Source organism: Hylobates moloch, unplaced genomic scaffold (genome assembly GCF_009828535.3).
Source record: "Hylobates moloch isolate HMO894 unplaced genomic scaffold, HMol_V3 SCAFFOLD_23, whole genome shotgun sequence".
NCBI classification, from domain to species: domain Eukaryota; kingdom Metazoa; phylum Chordata; class Mammalia; order Primates; family Hylobatidae; genus Hylobates; species Hylobates moloch.
In genome coordinates, this window is record NW_026652298.1 from 33,597,364 (window position 1) to 33,616,684 (window position 19,321).

At 48.1% G+C, this 19,321-nt stretch overlaps 1 protein-coding gene across 3 annotated transcripts in view; it reads left to right on the forward strand.

Annotated features, from left to right (window-relative positions):
• Positions 1-1,404: 1,404 nt before the first annotated feature.
• TMEM114 (transmembrane protein 114) overlaps positions 1,405-19,321 on the forward strand; it is a 50,991-nt gene continuing 33,074 nt past the window's right edge. For 2 of the 3 annotated variants that reach the window (XM_032144769.2, XM_032144770.2), the window contains exons 1-2: positions 1,405-2,288; positions 2,594-2,674. In XM_032144769.2, coding sequence (XP_032000660.1) covers positions 2,069-2,288; positions 2,594-2,674 — 301 coding nt within the window. In that variant the 5' untranslated portion in view covers positions 1,405-2,068. The remainder of the gene's footprint in view (positions 2,289-2,593; positions 2,675-19,321) is intronic. The other variant, XM_032144773.1, reaches the window with a different exon arrangement.

The window sequence follows — 19,321 nt, forward strand, 5'->3', positions numbered from 1 at the left end:
CCTCTGGTTGCTCTTCCCTTACTACATTCTAGCCTGATGGCCCTTCTTTTGATTTCTCTAGAATGGACCAAACCCCTCATATAAGCCATTCTCTAGACATGGATACTTTTATAACCTTCATGTCTGAGCGTCAATGTCACTTCCTCAGAGAAGCCCAGTGAGATCTCCCCTCTGGTACTTTCTCTCGTAGCACCCTGTCATAAGCACACTTTGATGATTCTCTTCCAACCTGACCAGCACTTACCAACTTTTGGACCTTGATACAATGGTCCCTTAAGAGTGGATCACAGGCGTGCCAAGATTGTGATTCCTCAGCCACAAGGTCAGCCTTGAGGGGCTTTAGTAGCTGTAACTCCTGAGGATTGGTCATCCCCAGCTATCTGGAAGCCTCTTCTATTAATAAGCCATGCAAATATAGGTATTTTCTCTATGTCCCCTGCTTTGTAAAAGGCTGGGAAGCCTGAATCCTATATTTCTTAAGGGCAGGACTTGTTTTTGGATTGTTCATGCCTATAGACTATAGTATCAGACACATAGAAGATACCGGAAGTATTTCGTGAAGGAATAAAAGGTTTTATGGTGGTGAAGAAGATGGTGGAATTGATAAGAGTGATGGTGATGACAAAGAGGAGATTGGTGCTGGTGCTGGTGGTGGTAGTGATGATGATGGTGATGGTGATGCTGGTGGTGATGCTAATGATGGCGGTGGTGATAGTGGTAATGGTGATGATGGTGGTGATGATGATGGTGATGGTAATGATGATGGTGGTGGTAATGGTTGGTGGTGATGGTGGTGATGATGGTGGTGATGATGATGGTGATGGTAGTGATGATGGTGCTGTTGGTGGTGATGATGGTAGTCATGATGGTGGTGGTGATGGTTGGTGGTGATGGTGGTGATGATGGTGGTGATGGTGGTGATGGTAGTGGTGATGGTGGTGGTTGGTGGTGACGATGGTGATGATGATGGTGATGGTAGTGATGATGGTGGTGTTGGTGATGATGGTGATGGTGGTGGTGATGATGATGGTGATGGTGGTGATGGTGGTGGTGGTGATGATGGTGGCAGTGGTGGTGGCTATGATAATCAAGAAAGATTTTGGGGGTAGAAATGATAGATTCTGAGGACCTGGACTACCTCGGTGCTTTAGAGAACTTTTATGAAAAATTAATGTGCCTTTTCACATTCTAGTCAGCCCAGACTATACTTGAAGGTGGATTTTGGAGGAAGGGTACTTGGAGCTGGAGGGGGTCTTGGAGATGATTTGCAAATCCTGGCGGGACTATGAGGCCCGCGACACCCCTCCTTACTGCCCCAGGTGTTCCCAAGGCCGCCTGCCCTTCCACACCGGCAGCCTCCAGCGCTCCAGGGCTGGGGACCGCCCCCGTCCATGCTACGTGCGCACTCCGAGCTTTCCCTCGGCGAGGAGGAGGGTGCAGAGGGTCAGCTGAGCCCCGGCCAGAGCAGGAGCTGCGGGAAGACCCTGGAGAGCAGGGCTGGGAGTGGGGAGCTGGCAGTGTGGGGCCAAGAAAAAGGGCTGGGGCGGAAAGCCAGAGACAGAGGCAGAGAGGGGAGCATCTGGGATGGTGGGGAGGGTTCGTGGAGAGTGAGGCAGGGGAACGGAGGGAGTAGGAGTCTGGGGAAAGTGAGGATTTTGAAGTGAGAGAGTCCGCTTGGGCTGGGCGTGGAGGGCCGAGGGTGGAGTGGGGCTGAGGGACGAGGTGGGTTAAGGTGCTGGTGGGGAAGGACTAGGGCTTCCAGGAGGGTCTGAAGGCGAAGGTGGAGGTCGGACGGCACAAGTGAGGGGGTCTGCAGGTAGAGCTGGCATTGGAGGGCTGGTAACGTGGACGGTGGCTGAGCGGGGCGCGCGTGCAGGTCGGAGCCGGCAGGTGAGGAGCCAGGGTCTGAGCTAGGGACCGGGGTCCAAAGGAAAGGCTTTCAGATCTGAGCTCGGCGGCTCCGGCAGTGGAGCTGGGAGCCCGCGGTGGCCGGCTGGGGAAGGGGGCAGGCGCAGACGGGTCGCGCCTCGGCGGCTGGAACCCGCGGCTGCTGGTCCTCGGCTCGGCGATGCGGGTGCACCTGGGCGGGCTGGCCGGCGCGGCTGCGCTGACCGGGGCGCTCAGTTTTGTGCTTCTGGCGGCCGCCATCGGCACGGACTTCTGGTACATCATTGACACCGAGCGGCTGGAGAGGAGCGGCCCGGGGGCGCAGGACCTGCTGGGGTCCATCAATCGCAGCCAGCCCGAGCCTCTGAGCTCCCACTCCGGCCTCTGGCGGACCTGCCGGGGTAAGGGTGCACCCGGTGGCTGGGGGCTGTGGCTGCGAACGCCCCCTGCGCGGTGCCCTGCTCGCTTGGGACCTGTTGCTTGGCGCGCACTCCTCCCCCAAGTCCCTAAAATACAATGTCTAGGGACTCGGGGGGAAGGTGAGCAGAAGGCCGGGGCTGCGAAAACCCTTCCGAGAGGCACCCGGCTGCGATCCCAACTGCTCTAGCTCTCCCCGCGCCCTCCCCGGGTGGGGCACTTAGGGTGAGCATGGGGGCAAAGCCGCAGATGGGGGTTCTGCGCCCATGGATTCCTCCGTCCTATCCAGTGCAGAGCCCGTGCACACCGCTGATGAACCCCTTCAGGCTGGAGAACGTGACAGTCAGCGAATCGAGCCGGCAACTTCTCAGTGAGTCCGGGGAGGGTGAGGATGGAGGGAGCGCCCCGGTCCTAGCCATGGGTTCTGGAGCCTTTCCCCAAACAGCCGGGCTTCGGGGCCTGCGGAGAGGGCGGCTGGGGTGGCCTCTGACAGCCCGGCCTGAGAATGGAGTGGGCTTAAGACCGGGGGGCGGGGTCTCTCCTGATCCACCTGTAACGTTTTGTAGTTTAGGGTTCATTCAGCTCACGTTGACTAATGGCTTTCTTTGCACCGTTTTGATTGATGGTTAAGACACAGGCCATCCCCTCAAGGAGCTCACAGTGGTGCTGAGACAAATGTGGAGACGCGCAGTTAAGAGTTCAGCAGCGTGAGGAAGGGAAGGTGGGAAGCCCCTGCAGGGACCTAAATTAGCCTGGGGAGGTGAATGGTGAAAGGGAGGTCTCATTCCACAGATTCCATGCCAGCGGTGTTTGTATTCACATTGCCTAGAACAAGGGCTTTGCAATAGTGCGGTGCGATAAAAATTTGCATATAAATATATGATTGGAGCCAGGCAATTAGGAGGTGGGAACAGCTCCTCCTCTCAGGTCCATTGTGTCCCTCTTATTCGTGGTTGGTTCTTCGTACCCAACTCAGTGCCTGGAACTCAGTAAAAGTTGTGAGGACTGAAAGCAAGAAAGGAAATGGGATGAAGGAGCATTTGTTGAGGGACAGAAATAAACGTAACAGTTCAATTCATTGAGGCTTGCGATAAGCCAGACATGGAACAAACTGCTATTCATCTATGTCTTCATTTGATTCCTACAGCCACACCCTATGAAGTTATTAGTATCTTCATTTCTGCCTTCATTTTTCCAGTGAGGAGGCCCAGAGAGGTTCTGTAGGAGGATCTGATGAGGAAACGAAGACTGACTTTCGCAGACGTTGAAAACATGGGCAGGTTTTTTTGAGACAGGGTCTTGCTCTGTTGCCCAGGCTGGAGTACAGTGGCACAATCTTGGCTCACTGCAACCTCCTCCTCACAGGTTCAAGCGACTCTCCTGTCTCAGCCTCCCAAGTAGCTGAAACTACAGGCGCCTGCCACCATGCTGGGCTAATTTTTTGTGTTTCCAGTACAAATGGGGTTTCACCATGTTGGCCAGGCTGGTCTCGAACTCCTGACCTCAAGTGATCTGCCTATCTCAGCCTTCCAAAGTGCTGGGATTACAGGTGTGAGCCACTGCATTGGTATCAGTTTTTTTTTTTTTTTTTTAATTAAAAAAGATTTTTTTTTTCATAATGATAGGAAACATAGTTACTACGTTTCCCAGGCTGGTCTTGAACTCCTGGCCTCAAGTGATGTTCCTGCCTTCGCCTCCCAAAGTGTTGGGATTTCAGGTGTGAGCCACTGTGCCTGGCCTTCTCCCTCCACTCAACCCTACCTAGAGACAGAGTCTTGTTCTGTTGCCCAGGCTGGAATGCAGTGGCACGATCACAGCTCACTGCAGCCTCAAACTCCTAAGCTCAAGCAATCTTCCTGCCTCAGTCTCTCAAAGTGCTGAGATTATAGGCATGAGCAGTTTTTGATAGACTTATTGAGGCTGGGGATAAAAAAATAAAGACAAGTGCCTAGCATGGCCCACAAGGCCTCGTAGGGTCCCTCTCCAGCCCCATTCTCCCCTTTACTCCTTTCTCTCCAGCTGTGCTGCCCTTGGCCAGTTCTTGGAACATGCCAAGTTTCCTCCTGCCACAAAGATTTTGCACATGCTGTTCCCTCTACTTGGAATCTCCCTGCTTTTATCCCACCAACTTGACTTGGCTAACTCCCACTCATAGTGCAGGTTGTATGACTTTTTTTGTGGGGGTTTAAATCTGACTCCCTCATTAGACTGAAAGCTCCATGGGGACAAGGACCATGTCTATCTTGCCACTACTGAATTCCCAATATTTAGCATAGAACCTGGCACATGAGTCAAAGTTTGCTGAACAAACATATTAGTGAATGCAAATTATATGATATTGTAGGTGGAGCTCAATATATGTATTTATTGTATGAATGTATGGGTTTGTGGTGAACCAGAACTGTTTCTCTAGAGTCCAGAGGCATGCTGGGAAATATTGAACAACTAGATCTCTGCAAAATTAAAAGAAAAAAAAAAGCCCTGGTTTGTAGCATTTGCCAGTTTCTGTGGTGCACATTCTTCCACCATGGCCAATTTCGAGATACCAACATGATGTTACCTGGCTCACAAAATTCTCAAAATCTTAATTGGCTCTTGTGAGTTGATATGAGTCAGCTCCAGCACACTACTGTGTAAAGTTCCACCAAAGGAGACATACCCTAGACACCTGGAATGTGTGGGAGTTCAGGAAAGGTGGAGGTACCGTGTGCTCTGTCCTGAGCCCCAAACTGCACAAGCAGAAAGTTTGAGTGTCTTTGAAGCACTCTTTCAAGAATTATAAGAATTCGGCCAGGCGTGGTGGCTCATGTCTGTAATCCCAGCACTTTGGGAGGACGAGGCAGGCAGATCACCTGAGGTCAGGAGTTCGAGACCAGCCTGGCCAACATAGTGAAACCCCATCTCTACTAAAAATACAAAAATTAGCCTAGTGTGGTGCCATATGCCTGTAGTCCCAGTACTCAGCAGGTTGAGTCATGAGAATCGCTTGAACCTGGGAGGCAGATGTTGCAGCAAGCTGAGATTGCACCACTGCACTCCAGCCTGGGCAACAGAGTGAGACTCTGTCTCAAAAAAAAAAAAAAAAGAATGATAAGAATTCTGGTCATGGAAGTCAGGGAGATGGGGGTCATGTACCAGCTAAAACCCTTACAAAACAGAGGCCTTCTGTGATCCTGGGATAGGTGTCTTAACCTCTCTGAGCCTCAGTGTTCACATCCGTCAAAATGAGATGTGGACGCCATCAAGGGATATGGTTAGAATGCCATGAGAGGGAATAAAAATGGGTGAACAAAATGGACCTTGCCTAGGACCAGTCATAAGGAATGACCAGACTTGTTAGAAACGAATGACTTGACATCAAGTTTCCAGACATACGGTAAGTGCTCAGTAAGCACGAGCTCTCCCTTTGCCCTTCCTTCCAGCCTCCTTCTAGAGGTAGTAACATCTACAGAGTGCTGATCCTTTGCCAAGCTGGGTGTGCACATTCAGCCGACTTATCACATCCATGGGTCAATTGGACGGCTAACCACAGTAGGCACTGGGCTGGCTTCCTCTTCGATCTTGACAATGCAACAACCCTGCTTGTTTCAGGATTTTGAGAAAGACCAGAACTCACATCCACAGTCTATTCACTCGTTCACCCTCAGTCCTAGGGCTAACCCACAGTTTCACCACCAAGGAGGCACGTGGCCATGGGCCTTTCCTTATTTCCTTATACCTCTCTGAGCCTCAGTTCCCTCCTGTGCAAAATGAGGATAATTGTCATCTCTTTTTCTAAGGTTATTGGGAGGCTAAAACGGGAGAGTGTATTTAAAGAGCCTAATGTGGTGTCTGGCCTCCGTAAGCATGCTATAAGTGGTAGCTGCTATTATTCCCATTATATAATCCAGGAAAAAGGACAGGCTGCCCTTTCATACCATGTACTCCTTGCAAATCACCCCCAGAAAGAGCTTTTTTTTTTTTCTCCGCATAATCTCTTTTTCTTCCAAAATGAATTTTGAGTTTGGTCCAAGCTCTTCTATTATATGAAGACATTTCATTCCTTTAAGGACCTGCTGCAGAGGCCATAGAGGAGAAGCTAGCTGACAAGCAGCATGTTTGACAAGCAGCACGTTCTCTTAAGTTCAGCCTCCTAGATAAATCCTGGTGGGGGTGTATGGGAAGAAACCTTGATTTTTCCTCTAAGAAAACCCTCACAGAGAGACTACTTCAGTGCCAAGTAATTTGCTGTAATCACCTGGCAGATGGAGGACTGTTAGGGAAGTCCCATGATCTAACTTGCCTCCTGATATGATTTGGCTGTGCCCGCACCCAAATATCATCTTGAATTATAGCTCCCTTAATTCCCATGTGTTGTGGGAGGGATCTGGTGGGAGGTAATTGAATCATGGGGTGGGTCTTTCCCATGCTGTTCTCATGATAGTGAATAAGTCTCGCGAGATCTGATGGTTTTATAAAGGGGGTTCCCCTGCACAAACCTTCCTGCCTGGCACCATTTAAGACGTGACTGTGCTCCTCATTCACCTTCAGCCAGGATTGTGAGGCCTCCCCAGCCATGTGGAACTGTGAGTCCATTAAACCTCTTTCCTTTTTTCCTAAATTACCCAGTCTCAGGTATGTCTTTCTCTTTTTCTTTTCTTTCTTTCTGTCTTTTTTTTTTTTTTTTTTTTGAGATGGCGTTTCGCTCTTGTTGCCCAGGCTGGAGTGCAATGGCGCGATCTCGGCTCACTGCAACCTCCGCCTCCCAGGTTTAAGCAATTTTTCTGCCTCAGTCTCCCGATTAGCTGGGATTACAGGTACCCACCACCACACCTGGCTAATTTTTTTTTTTTTTTTTTTTTTTTGAGACGGAGTCTCGCTCTGTCACCCAGGCTGGAGTGCAGTGGTGCAATCTCGGCTCACTGCAAGCTCCGCCTCCCGGGTTCACGCCATTCTCCTGCCTCAGCCTCTCCGAGTAGCTGGGACTACAGGCACCCGCCACCACACCTGGCTAATTTTTTGTATTTTTTAGTAGAGACAGTGTTTCACCATGGTCTCGATCTCCTGACCTCGTGATTCGACCGCCTCAGCCTCCCAAAGTGCTGGGATTACAAGCGTGAGCCACCGCGCCCGGCCCTAATTTTTGTATTTTTAGTAAACACACGGTTTCACCATGTTGGCCAGGCTGATCTCGAACTCCTGACCTCAGGTGATCTGCCTGCCTTGGCCTCCCGAAGTGCTGGGACTACAGGGTGGGCCATTATGCTCAGCCAGATATGTCTTTATTAGCAGCATGAAAACAGACTAACACACCTCCTTAATTCTGCTTAGCCACCTTAGGAGAGTGGAGTTGAGCAGAAATGTCAAGTCCATAAACAGGTACATCCCAATAACCTCCACTCTTTCACCCACAGAGAGAAGTTTTCAATGAAACAGGTTCCTTGCCAGCAACATCCACTTTGCTGAAGTGTTTTGCCTTCCAGATTAGCTCTGGGGAAGTCATGGGTTGTTTCTTGGGCTAGGGACTGGAATTATCTTTGGTGGAAAGGAGGTCTTCAAATTTAGCACAGTGTAGATTAAAGAACTATGGTCTAGAATGAACCAGGCTAGCTGTATCAGCTTTTGGTGGCAACTGACAGAAACTCAAATCTTACAGGCTTTAATAAAAAAAGAAATTACTGGTTCATGTAACTGAAAAGCTCACATCTGCTGGAATCCACTGTTAAACTCAATTTCTTTCCTCTTCTTTTTGGGCTTTGCTTTCTTCTGTTTGGGTTCTGCTTTCAGCTAAATCCTCTCCCACATTAGCAACCCTGATAAGGGAGACGTTCTGTTTCTCAAGAATTCCACCAAATTTTCAGCTAGGTTTTCCACTGGACCACATTGGGTCACATGCTCAGTCCTGAGCCAATCCCTCGAGCCAAAGGGATGGAATATGCTGATTGGCCAGGCTGAGTCATGTGCCCACTTGTAACCCGAGTGGGTTGGGATCAACTGCATAGATAAGGGTGGGAAGGTTGGGAGGAGTGGTCCCATGATCACAGGCAGATCAAGGTGCTGTCCTCAGGTGTAGGGGCAGGCAAAACCCACACGTGCCTACATCACTGGGGTTCAAATCCTGGCCCCACTTCTTGCTAGCTGTGTGACTTCTTTTTTTTTTGAGACATGATCTTGCTCTGTTGCCCAGGCTGGAGTGTAGTAGCACGATCATAGCTCACTGCAGCCTCGACCTCCCAGGCTCAAGCAATTCTCCTGCCTCAGCCTCCCAAGTAGCTGGGACCACAGATGTGCACCATTACACCCGACTAATTTTGTATTTATTTTTGTGGAGATGAGGGTCTTACTATGCTGCCCAGGCTGGTCTGGAACTCCTGGGCTGAAGCGACCCTCCTGCCTTGGCCTCCCAAAGTGGTTGGATAACAGGCCTGAACCACTGTGCTCGGCCAGCTGTGTGACTTCTGATGAGTCACCTGCATCCACAAATGGGCTGTTCTAAGATGAAATGAGATCACATAAAGCAGCCAGCCCTGGGCTCTGCGCATAGTAGGAGCTCAGTTAATGCCTCCTCTTCGTGCTCTAATTCACATTGCCTTCCTGAGCCTCCAGCTTTTCATCTATGAAATAGAGCTAATCATTGCAGACCCACCAGATGCACTTATTTGCTCGGTACATAATGATTTCACCCCCAGTACTGGGCCAACTGCCTGGTGTAGAACATGATGAAACAGTTGCTGTGTGCTGGACACCATTCTGAGCTCTTGGCTTGTATCTACTCATTTAATCTTCACAACAGCCCAAGAGGCACTATTATTCTCATCCTCACTTTGCAAATGAGGCAATGGAGACATACAGAAGTTAGGTATGATATCTAAGTTTGCACAGTAACTGGAACTTCTAGGATTTGAACCCTAGCACTTTCCTTTCCTTTCCTTTCCTTTCCTTCCCTTTCCTTCCTTTCCTTTTGTTTCCCTTCCCTCCCCTCCGCTCCCCCCCACTCCCCTCCCCTCCCCTCCCCTTCCCTTCTCTTTTCTTGTCTCTTTTCTTGTCTTTCTCTTTTCTTGTCTCACTCTGTTGCCCAGGCTGGAATACAGTGCTGAGATCTCGGCTCACTGCAGCTTACACCTCCTGGGTTCAAGCAATTCTCCTGAGCCTTCTGCCTCAGCCTTCTGAGTAGCTGGGACTACAGATGTGCACTACCATGCCCGGATCATTTTTGTATTTTTAGTAGAGATGGGGTTTCACCATGTTGGCCAGGCCGGTCTCGAACTCTTGACCTCAAGTGATCCGCCCTCCTCGGCCTCCCAAAGTGCTAGGATTACAGCCATGAACCACTGTACCCAGCCTACTCAGCAGTTTGTTTCTACTCCACTGAAGCAGTGCAACTCTGAGTATAGTTTTAGTGTAATGTGTGTATATTAAGATTAGAGGTCATGGTAGTCCAGAGGAGCTCCTAGCCTGTTTCTGGGGTTCAGAGTCCTGCTATCCAATATTGCCTCTCTCAGACAGGAAACCAGAGACCTGCATTACGAGAAGGAACAGCAGATTCAGAGCCATGAGGCAGAACTGAGCTTGGTATGTTCCAGAAATAGCAGGAAGGCTGGTGTTTCTGAAGGGTGGTGTGGAAAGTGCTTCTTCAGGGCACTTCCTGCTTTTTTTTCCTATGTCTTACCTCATCTGCGTCTTCTAAGAGCCCATGAGAGAGGCTAGGCTGGCCAGATGACGACACCAGACCCAGAGAGGTCAAATGCCTTGTCGAACACAGCATGCCAGTGGTGGAAGCTGAACTGAGAGGAAGTGGTCTGGTCTGGCTGTGCTCTGAGGAGGCGAGGTTGGAAAAATCACAAGATTGGATTTCCAGTTTTTCTGGATGCTGGGCTGTTGCAGTGACATGGAAAATTAAAACCAGCCCACCCATGATGCCTGGTGCAAATTGCAAGAGTGGAGGAGGTGAGGGACAGAGCAAGGAATGGGGACATAAATGCGTGAAGAGGCTGCTTGAACCCAGGAGGGAGGAACTGTCAGTGTGATTTATGCATAGCCGTGCTGCAGGCAGTCAGGGAGGGAGCAGGTGCCTGTGGATCTTCGCTCCTCTGGGCACAAGGGCCTGGGCTCAGGCTGCCTTTCTGAGGTGCCCATTAGAAAACAAAGGCCACATTTTAAACTAACTAAAGTTCATATTTAAAGTAAGTCCACTTCTGGCTGGGCGCGGTGGCTCACACCTGTAATGCCAGCACTTTGGGAGGCCAAGGTGGGCAGATCACTTGAGGCCAGGAGTTTGAGAGCAGCCTGGCCAACATGGCAAAACCCTGTCTCTACTAAAAATATGAAAATTAGCCAGGCGTGGTGGCGTGTGCCTGTAGTCCCAGCTACTTGGGAGGCTGAGGCACAAGAATTGCTTGAGCCCAAGAGGCAGAGGTTTCAGTGGGCCAAGATCACACCATTGCACTCCAGCCTGGGCAACAGAGTGGGACCCTGTCTCTCACACACACACAAGTCCACTTCTTAGTATCGGCCATGTGAGTCTTCTAAGAAGTTCACCATACCAGTTTGAAACAGTGAAAAACAAGATATGCACAGCCTCACTGCCCACAGATGGAGAGATGGCTAGATATTTATAGGTGTATATTCATGTTGTGGAATATTATATAGCCTGTAAAAAGAATATACTAATGTATATTAGTATTAATATTACATGGCCTATAAAAAGAATATATTAAGATGTATTGTGGAATGAAAAAAGCAAGTTACAGAGTGTTATGGGCAGCAGGATGTCATTTATTATCCCCCCTCAAAGAAACTCCCCAATATTACACCTTTCCTGTGGGTATATAACAAAATTTTAAGATGCACATTTACCTTATGTGCCATTAAGATAGACAAATATACTGCCAATTATGATTGTGAGGTGCTGTGGATGGTCAAACATACTCTATTTTCAGATCTGTTAAAGTATGATAAAGGCTGGGCATGGTGGCTCACGCCTGTAATCCCAGCACTTTGGGAGGTCGAGGCAGGTGGATCACTTGAGCTCAGGAGTTCTAGACCGGTCTGGGCAACATGGTGAAACCCTGTCTCTACCAAGAATGCAAAAAATTAGCCGGATGTGGTGGCATGTGCCTGTGGTCCCAGCTGCTTGGGAGGCTGAAGTCGGAGGTTGCTTGAGCCTGGAAGATGGAGGTTGCAGTGAGCCGAGATGAGGCCCATGGCACTTCAGCCTGGGTGTTGGAGTGAGACCCTATCCCAAAAACAAACAGCAAAAAAAGTATAATCAAGTGTGCACTGTAGAATTTGAGGAATATGTGAATATACAGAAAAATTATAAATGTATAGACAAAAACTGGGAAGATGCACAGTGAGTCATTTACAGCGGGTCTCTCTGGAAAGGAGAGGAAGACACAGGGCTTGGGGTGGCCAAGAGGGTCTTGTTTTCTTTTTTTTCTTTTTTTACTTCTTTTGAGATGGAATCTCACTCTGTCGCTCAGGCTGGAGTGCAGTGGTGTGATCTCGCCTCACTGCAGCCTCCACGTCCCAGGTTCAAGTGATTCTCCTGCCTCAGCCTCCCGAGTAGCTGAGATTACAGGTGCACATCACCACATCCGGCTAATTTTTGTATTTTTAGTAGAGATGAGTTTTTGCCATGTTGGCCATGCTGATCTCAAACTCCTGGCCTCAAGTCATCTGCCTGTCTTGGCCTCCCAAAGTCCTGGGATTACAGGCATGCATCATGCCGGGCCTTGTTTTAATTTTTTCTAAGAAGAATGTTATCAGGTGTGGATGTAAAGCAAGCTCCAAGAGGGCTGCCTCTGTGGTTGGATTTCTCATTAGTGTGGCTTGTAGGGCTATTTGTGACCCCGGCTCACCTCTCCAGCTGCAAGAGCTGAGATATTGCTACTTTGGATGTCTCCTACTTCTGGATGTTGGCATTTTCTGTCCCCACTTTTGGGAATCCCTCTCCTACTTCTCAGCCCAGTTAACACCTCACCGTGTTGCCTCCAGGTCTCAGCCGAGACCTCTCCCCACTCAGGAAGCCTTTAACTTCTCAAGCTGGAGTACGTGTCCACGTCTGCAGTCCCACGACCCCTTTGTCCACTTCTTTTGTGATCTCATTCCAGCTCTGACACTTCATGGCCATTGAATCTTGGAGTAGTTGATGTAAGTTCCTTGAACCTCAATTTTCCCACCTGTGAAATGGGAATTAAAAACTCCTACCTGGTAGAGTCTAAGTTGACGATGAGAAAGAGACAATTATTCTCATATTCAGTGCCCATGGCTCTGCAAGGTCAGAGTCCCATTGACAGGTGAGGAAAACGAGGCTTTTGAACGATGATGTGGTTTACTTGGGTAAGAGGCGGAGTCAGGATTTGAACCCACATCTTTGCTCGGAGACTCCTGCTCTTTCCATATCCTAACAATACCTCTTGGAGACCATGAAGAGGCACTCCCCATCCTCCAGGACAGACTCAATGACACATATATATATAAAATTTTAAAAGCAACTTCCTTATCAGGCATACAGGACTACACAGCTCTGAGCTCTTCCTAAAGTCTCAAAGTCACACTGACAAGGTTAGAAAATAAAGGCGGTGATATTTCTTCCTTGTAGTAAGTGGATCCTGAGAACTTCTTCTTTTGCCAGAGCTTTTGATCTTTCTGGGGTAAGAGACATCCCCCGTTCTGCGTAAGAGCACTGACCGCCCCGGGGCTTCCCGACCTCACAAACATCATGGAACACTGCTTTCCCCATTGAGCAGCTCTTCGAATGGCATGATAATGGAGCAGTCACAAACACTTTTTTTGTTTGTTTTTGCTGTGAACGTCTTTGCTTCTTTCTAGGGTTGCTTTTCCCTTGACTTGTAGCAAAGTATTTTTGCGTCTAAAATATCTCTGCACTTGGGCACACACGTATACCATCGATGAAACAATGGCCTGCCAGTATTTTATTATTTTATTTTTTTGAGATGGAGTCTCACTCTGTCACCCAGGCTAGAGTGCAGTGGCACAATCTCGGCTCACTGTGATCTCCGCCTCCCAGGTTCAAGCGATTCTCCTGCCTCAGCCTCCCAAGTAGCAGGGATTACAGGCCTGTGCCACCAAGCCCAGCTAATTTTTTGTGTTTTTAGTAGAGACGGGATTTCACCACGTTGCCCAGGCTGGTCTTGAACTTCTAACCTCAGGTGATCCGCCTGTCTCAACCTCTCAAAGTGCTGGGATTACAGGTGTGGGCCACCACGCCCAGCCAACATTTTAATATTACTAGTAATTCCATGTAATAATCATAGCTATCATCTGTTGAATTCCTACTGTATGCCACCCAAGACGTGGTACTGTGTGGATGGTGTCACTCCTAAAAAGATATGCTCGTGTACCAAGCCCCAGTACCTGTGAATGTGACTTATTCAGAAAGGGCATCTTTGCAGGTGTAATTCAGACTCTCGAGATGAGATAATCTTGGACTAACTTGGTAGGCCCTAAATCCTATGACAAGTGTCCTTATAAGAAGAGGAGAAGGTGGACACGTGTGGATGGAGGCAGGGATTGGAGTGATGTGGCCACAAGCCAGGGAGCATCACAGATTGCCAACGGCTCCCAGGACATAAGAGAGGCGAGGAAGGATTCTCCCCTAGAACCATCAAGGGAACACAGTCGTGTTGATGTCTTGATTTTGTACTTCTGGCCTCCAGAACTGTAAGAGACTAAATTCCTGTTGCTTGGAAGCCACCCAGTTTGCCTTCATGTATTACAGTGGCCACAGGAAACACATACCACCACCTGATCCGAGAACAAGGCCCCCCCACTACCACTGCCTATCTATTCTTCTGCATCATCACACTTATTTCCTTTGTAACACATCACAGCCTGCAATGATCTTTGTTTCCTTGCTTCCTGGCTACTCTGTCTCCTGTGCCCGTCTGTGAACTCCATGAGGGCAGTGGCCTTGTTCAATGAGGAGTCCCCAGGCCCTAGGACAGGACTTGGCCCTCATTGGGGACCCCAAGGCGTTTATTTCTGAATGAATGTGTGCGCTCAGGGTTGAGTTCAGTGCTTTTGAAAACACTGCCGGTGGCTTACGCCTGTAATCTCAGCACTTTGGGAGGCCAGGGCGGGTGGATCACTTGAGGTCAGGAGTTTGAGAGCAGCCTGACCAATCTGGTGAAATGCTGTCTCTACTAACAAAAATACAAAAATTAGCCAGGAGTGTTGGCGGGTGCCTGTAGTCCCAGCTCCCCAGGAGGCTGAGAGAGGAGAATTGCTTGAACCCAGGAAGTGGAGGTTGCAGTGATCTGAGATGTCACCACTGCATTCCAGCCTGGGTGACAGAGCGAGACTCCATCTCAAAAAAACAAACAAGCAAACAAACAAAAAAAAAACAAAAAAGAAAAAAGAAAACATCGCCAATCAGGAAAACAACCCTGCAGGGAGGTCTTAGGTCTTAAATATTTTTTGCAAATGAGGAAATGAGGGCTCACAGAGCTGAAGGGACTTACCTAAGGTCGCATGGTGGGTAAGAGTATCTGGCTGGTATCAGACCCAAGATCCTTCTCTCCCAAGACCGTTAGCAGGGAATGACAGGACTGACGTGGAAATCCAAGGTTCAGGAAGTTTCCTTTTGAGTCCAACGCAGTAGCTGCCCCCACATCATCCCTCTCTAGCTGTTAAAGGCAGACATCTTTAACAGCTTCAGGGGCTGTGGGAGAAGGAAAGGGTCAATTAGATCTGCAGAGTAGAGGGAAGGGAAGTGGCTTTCGTCGAGGGCTTGAGCCCAAGTCATCTGCTACGGTCCTCATGTCAAGATGAATATGGTCCATTTCTGTTTTTCAAATGAGAAAACTGAAGCTCAATGAGGCAGCTCCTCTGAAGTCACATGGCTAGTAAGAACCACACTCAGGTCTGACTCTAAATACTCCACGCTTTCCTCTAAAATTCACTGCCACAAACGGAGGGTCTATGATCATGTGGACTTAGCCTGGCATCTCTGAATTGACACATGGCTGTCTGAGTCTCTTAAGGCAGCACTTTCACCTGACATTACAGCAAGTTATGTCTACATCTGAACTGCCTTTCTGAATTATAAGTTCCAAGGATGTGGGATTTATGTCTGATTCAACTTTGTACCTCTACGATACCCATCCCAAAATAATGCACCTATTAGATGCTCAGTAAATGCTCAATTTCCTTCCTTCCTTCCTTCCTTCCTTCCTTCCTTCCTTCCTTCCTTCCTTCCTTCCTTCCTTCCCTCCTTCCCTCCCACTCTCATTCATTAACTCAGCCATCCAGTGCACAGGGAGCATGTACTACATTCTAGGTTCTGTGTTGCAAGTTATTGGGCGTTCAGAGATGTGCAAGAATACATCACAAGAAATAAATTTTCCAGGTCCTGCTGGCCTTTGATTCCTGCCACCTCTGTCCTGCTCCGTCATAGCCTCCCCACTCGCCAGAGCCTGGGAGAGCCCCTGGCCCCTGTCAATTCCCTCCAGCCAGAGACCACTGGGGACACCCTTGCAGTTCAAGTTGGGGTTCGTTACTTATTGCAGCAAAGAGAACACACACCATGGGGAGCTGTGGGGTGTCTCAGCAAGAGGTTGCTAGGAAGGACTTACGGGATTCGGGCTTTGATGGGGTGTCTTTGGAGGGTCTAAGGAGGTGGAGGTTTGCTCTGGACTGGGTAATATCAGGAAGTGGAGACAATTCTGTGACCGAATATCTCAATCTTATCTATAGGGAGGCAGACTGGCTGTGATTGAGAAAGTAGGGACAGTCACATTAGCTGGGAGAAGGAGGTGTTTGATATTTTGTGGGTGGCACAGAGACCTTGTTTACACCTCTGCTTAGACAGCCTGTGAAGTGCCCTTGCTGGGCCTCAGTGTATTGTGGTCTCAGATGACCTTGTCTGATGCTGGAGTTCCAGGAGATAATATCCAGCAGAACATCGCGGTCTAGCTGTGCGCACCACACCAGTTCCCAGAAGCTGGAAACTCTTTCTTTCTTTCCATCACAGGGGTTCATTAGAGGCTTGTTGATGAATGGGAATCAGGTCTCATGGCCTTAGATCTGTGTTTGGTTCTAACAGGCTTTCCGTATTACTAAGAGGTTTGCAAGATTTCATGCACATTATTTCATTTAGATAGCCCAATACCAAGCTGAGAAACAATAACATTTAACACTTTTATGAAGTTTATGATGTGACGAGCACCATTCTAAGAAGTTTGTCCATTTTACCTCATCCTCAGTACACAATCCTGTGAAGTGCATACTCTAGTATTCCCATTTCACTGAGAAAACTGAGGCTGGAAAGTTATAAAGTAACTTGCCTACAGCCCCGCAACTGGAAGTGATAGGGCTGACATTGGAACCCTGGTGAGCATAGGTGGCAGGTGTTGCATCAGTGTTTACTGAAACAATAAACAGAGAACTGGGGCGACCACTTGTCCTGGTTTTTCCTGCCTGGTCCCTGTACACACCTATGGCCATGGTAGATAATTTAATACAGTTGATGATTGTTTGATTCTCAAAAGTGTGATTTGGATGGTCAGTCATACACGTACTCTGTCAACATGCCTGCAAGAGAGGAACTGTCTGTGACTTATTTATTTTTGTCTTCGTACCAGTGCTCAGCGTGGAGCTAGACTCACAGCAGACACTCTTAATACGTTTGCTGAATTTAATAAGTTCTAGGAGATCAGTGGGCAGGTGTTTTCACTCTTATTTTGCCGACGAGCCTCAGAGTGGTCCAGTCATTTGTCCAAAGTCACACGGCTTGTATGTCACAGACTCTTTTTCAGTGGTCTTTTGACTGTAACCCCTCACTCTGAAACTACATATCCACCACGTCCCAAATAACCCAGCCCCCATAAAATTGGTGATGATGATTATTTTTATCATATCCACATTCCAAAGGGGAGTATCTTCCCCAAGTGCATTCAGAGATGTGGCTATAGTGATGGGAACATTTCCAAGTAGAACAGAACTTGGAATCAATATTCATGTTCCAAAACCGCAACCTGGGAGAAAAATGTAGCAAAGAATACGGCACGCACACAAAGAAAGCTAAACCAAATTTCAGCAGGAGACTTTACAGCCCTCTCCTGGGTGGCTTGTTCTTACCCAGACATTTAATCGAACGTGGACATCAAGGCAGCTTGCAGCACGGCTGGGGAACTCATATGGGGCCGCCACGGCTGCATCAACTCTGGGAAACCTTATTCCAATTTCTGAACGAGAAATGATTTCTTTTCTCGGTCACAGTCTGAGACGATGGTGTGCGGGGGATGGATTTTAAAGGACTAGGTTTTTGCATGAGCTGTGGTACTCCCCTGCCCAAGACTTTTCCCTGAAAGAGAAAGAAGAAAGAAAGAAAGAAAGAAAGAAAGAAAGAAAGAAAGAAAGAAAGAAAGAAAGAAAGAAAGAAAGGAAGGAAGGAAGGAAGGAAGGAAGGAAGGAAGAAAGAAAGAAAGAAAGAAAGAAAAGAAAAGAAAAGAAAAGAAAAGAAAAGAAAAGAAAAGAAAGACAGATAGACCGACCCCAGGTCTCATCCCCTGTAATCACATTTTATCCCAGGACAGCCTTGGGAGGAAGTTCAGTCTTGTTTTCTTGACTCACCAAACTTAGTGCCACTTCAGGGACTGAAGACAAAATGATTTGGTCAGAGTGGAGGTCACTGACCAAGTTATTATTATCACCATCATCTTTATTATTGATAGGGTTATGATTTGTTTAGTGCCTGCTCTATGGGACGCAACACTGCACATCTTACTACTTTGCCCCATGTTGCCCTATGATCTTTATAAGTATTATTTTCATGATAATTCTGTGAGCCGTATACTTTTACCTCCATTTCATAAGAAGTGGAAATGGAGGTTCTGAGTAATTAAACGACATGCCCAGGACCCCACAGTCAGCCTGAATTAGAGTACAAATAATCCGGCTCTGAAGTCTATATTTTTCATCGCCATGAGATCATCTCTTAGGCTCCCTCAGTTTTTTCTTATTTCCTAGAAACTGACATATTTTCCTGCCTGAGAGCCACACTGTCTAGCTCAAAATTCACTCATTCACTCACTCATTCATTCAATACATTGTCAACACATATCTCTTCAGCACTTACCATGTCCCAGAACAGAACCTCTGCTAGAAACTCAGGGATACAATTGTGCACAAGGAAGTAATATCCTCCCTGCCAAAGAACTCGTGTCCTGTCAGGTGAGATATAAAAGTGACTCAGATGCCCTCAACACTAGATAATAAATGCCCGTCACTATAGGGTGCTGAGGGGGCACAGAGGAAGGGAATCTTGACTGGGTAGACAGTGGTGAATGCAGTGTAAGGAAAGACTTCCTGGAACAAATGATGCTTAGCCTGTACTGAAGGATAAGAAAGTATTTAGTTTCATACCAATCCTATTGCTAAAAGGATTAAAAGATGCTTGGCACCCAGCTCACAGTAAACAACAGATACACATTTGGTAAATGAAGAATGGATAAAAAAATAACTTTGCACTTGTTTCCCTTTTTTCTTTGGCTGCTGGGAAGCTCAGAGCCAAAGTAGTGGCAGAGGTATAGACCCTGAAACCTTAGACTTCCTCCTCCTCCATTCACCCCCCACCATGGGTCTTCACTTTCTTGTCATTCATCTTTTCCACTGGCTGATTTTATAGGTTGTATTATTATTTATCTTTGACTGTTCGGGCTTGGGAGTTCTCTAGAAATGGCCCCAGTTCCTACTAGAGAGGAGGCAAGAGAAATACATTCAATGCAGGACTGTTCTCCAGGCGGATCTGTTTGGCTCTGCAACCAGGGGGCAGCATCTCCCCCTTCACTTTGGTTATCCCACACATCACGTGGTCTTCAAGCCCTGAGAATAACAGTGTCCCCTTTAGTTGTCTCAATGCCCAAAGCCCTTCATCCACAGAGTCCCTGCTCCCCTAAAAAGCTTTTTCCCATCCAAAAAGCTTGCATGAGGCTCCTCCTTGTGGCGACAAATGTGTTCTGGCAGAGAACGGGGCCGGCACTCCACTCAGTGAAGCCAGCCTTGGGAGAAGGAT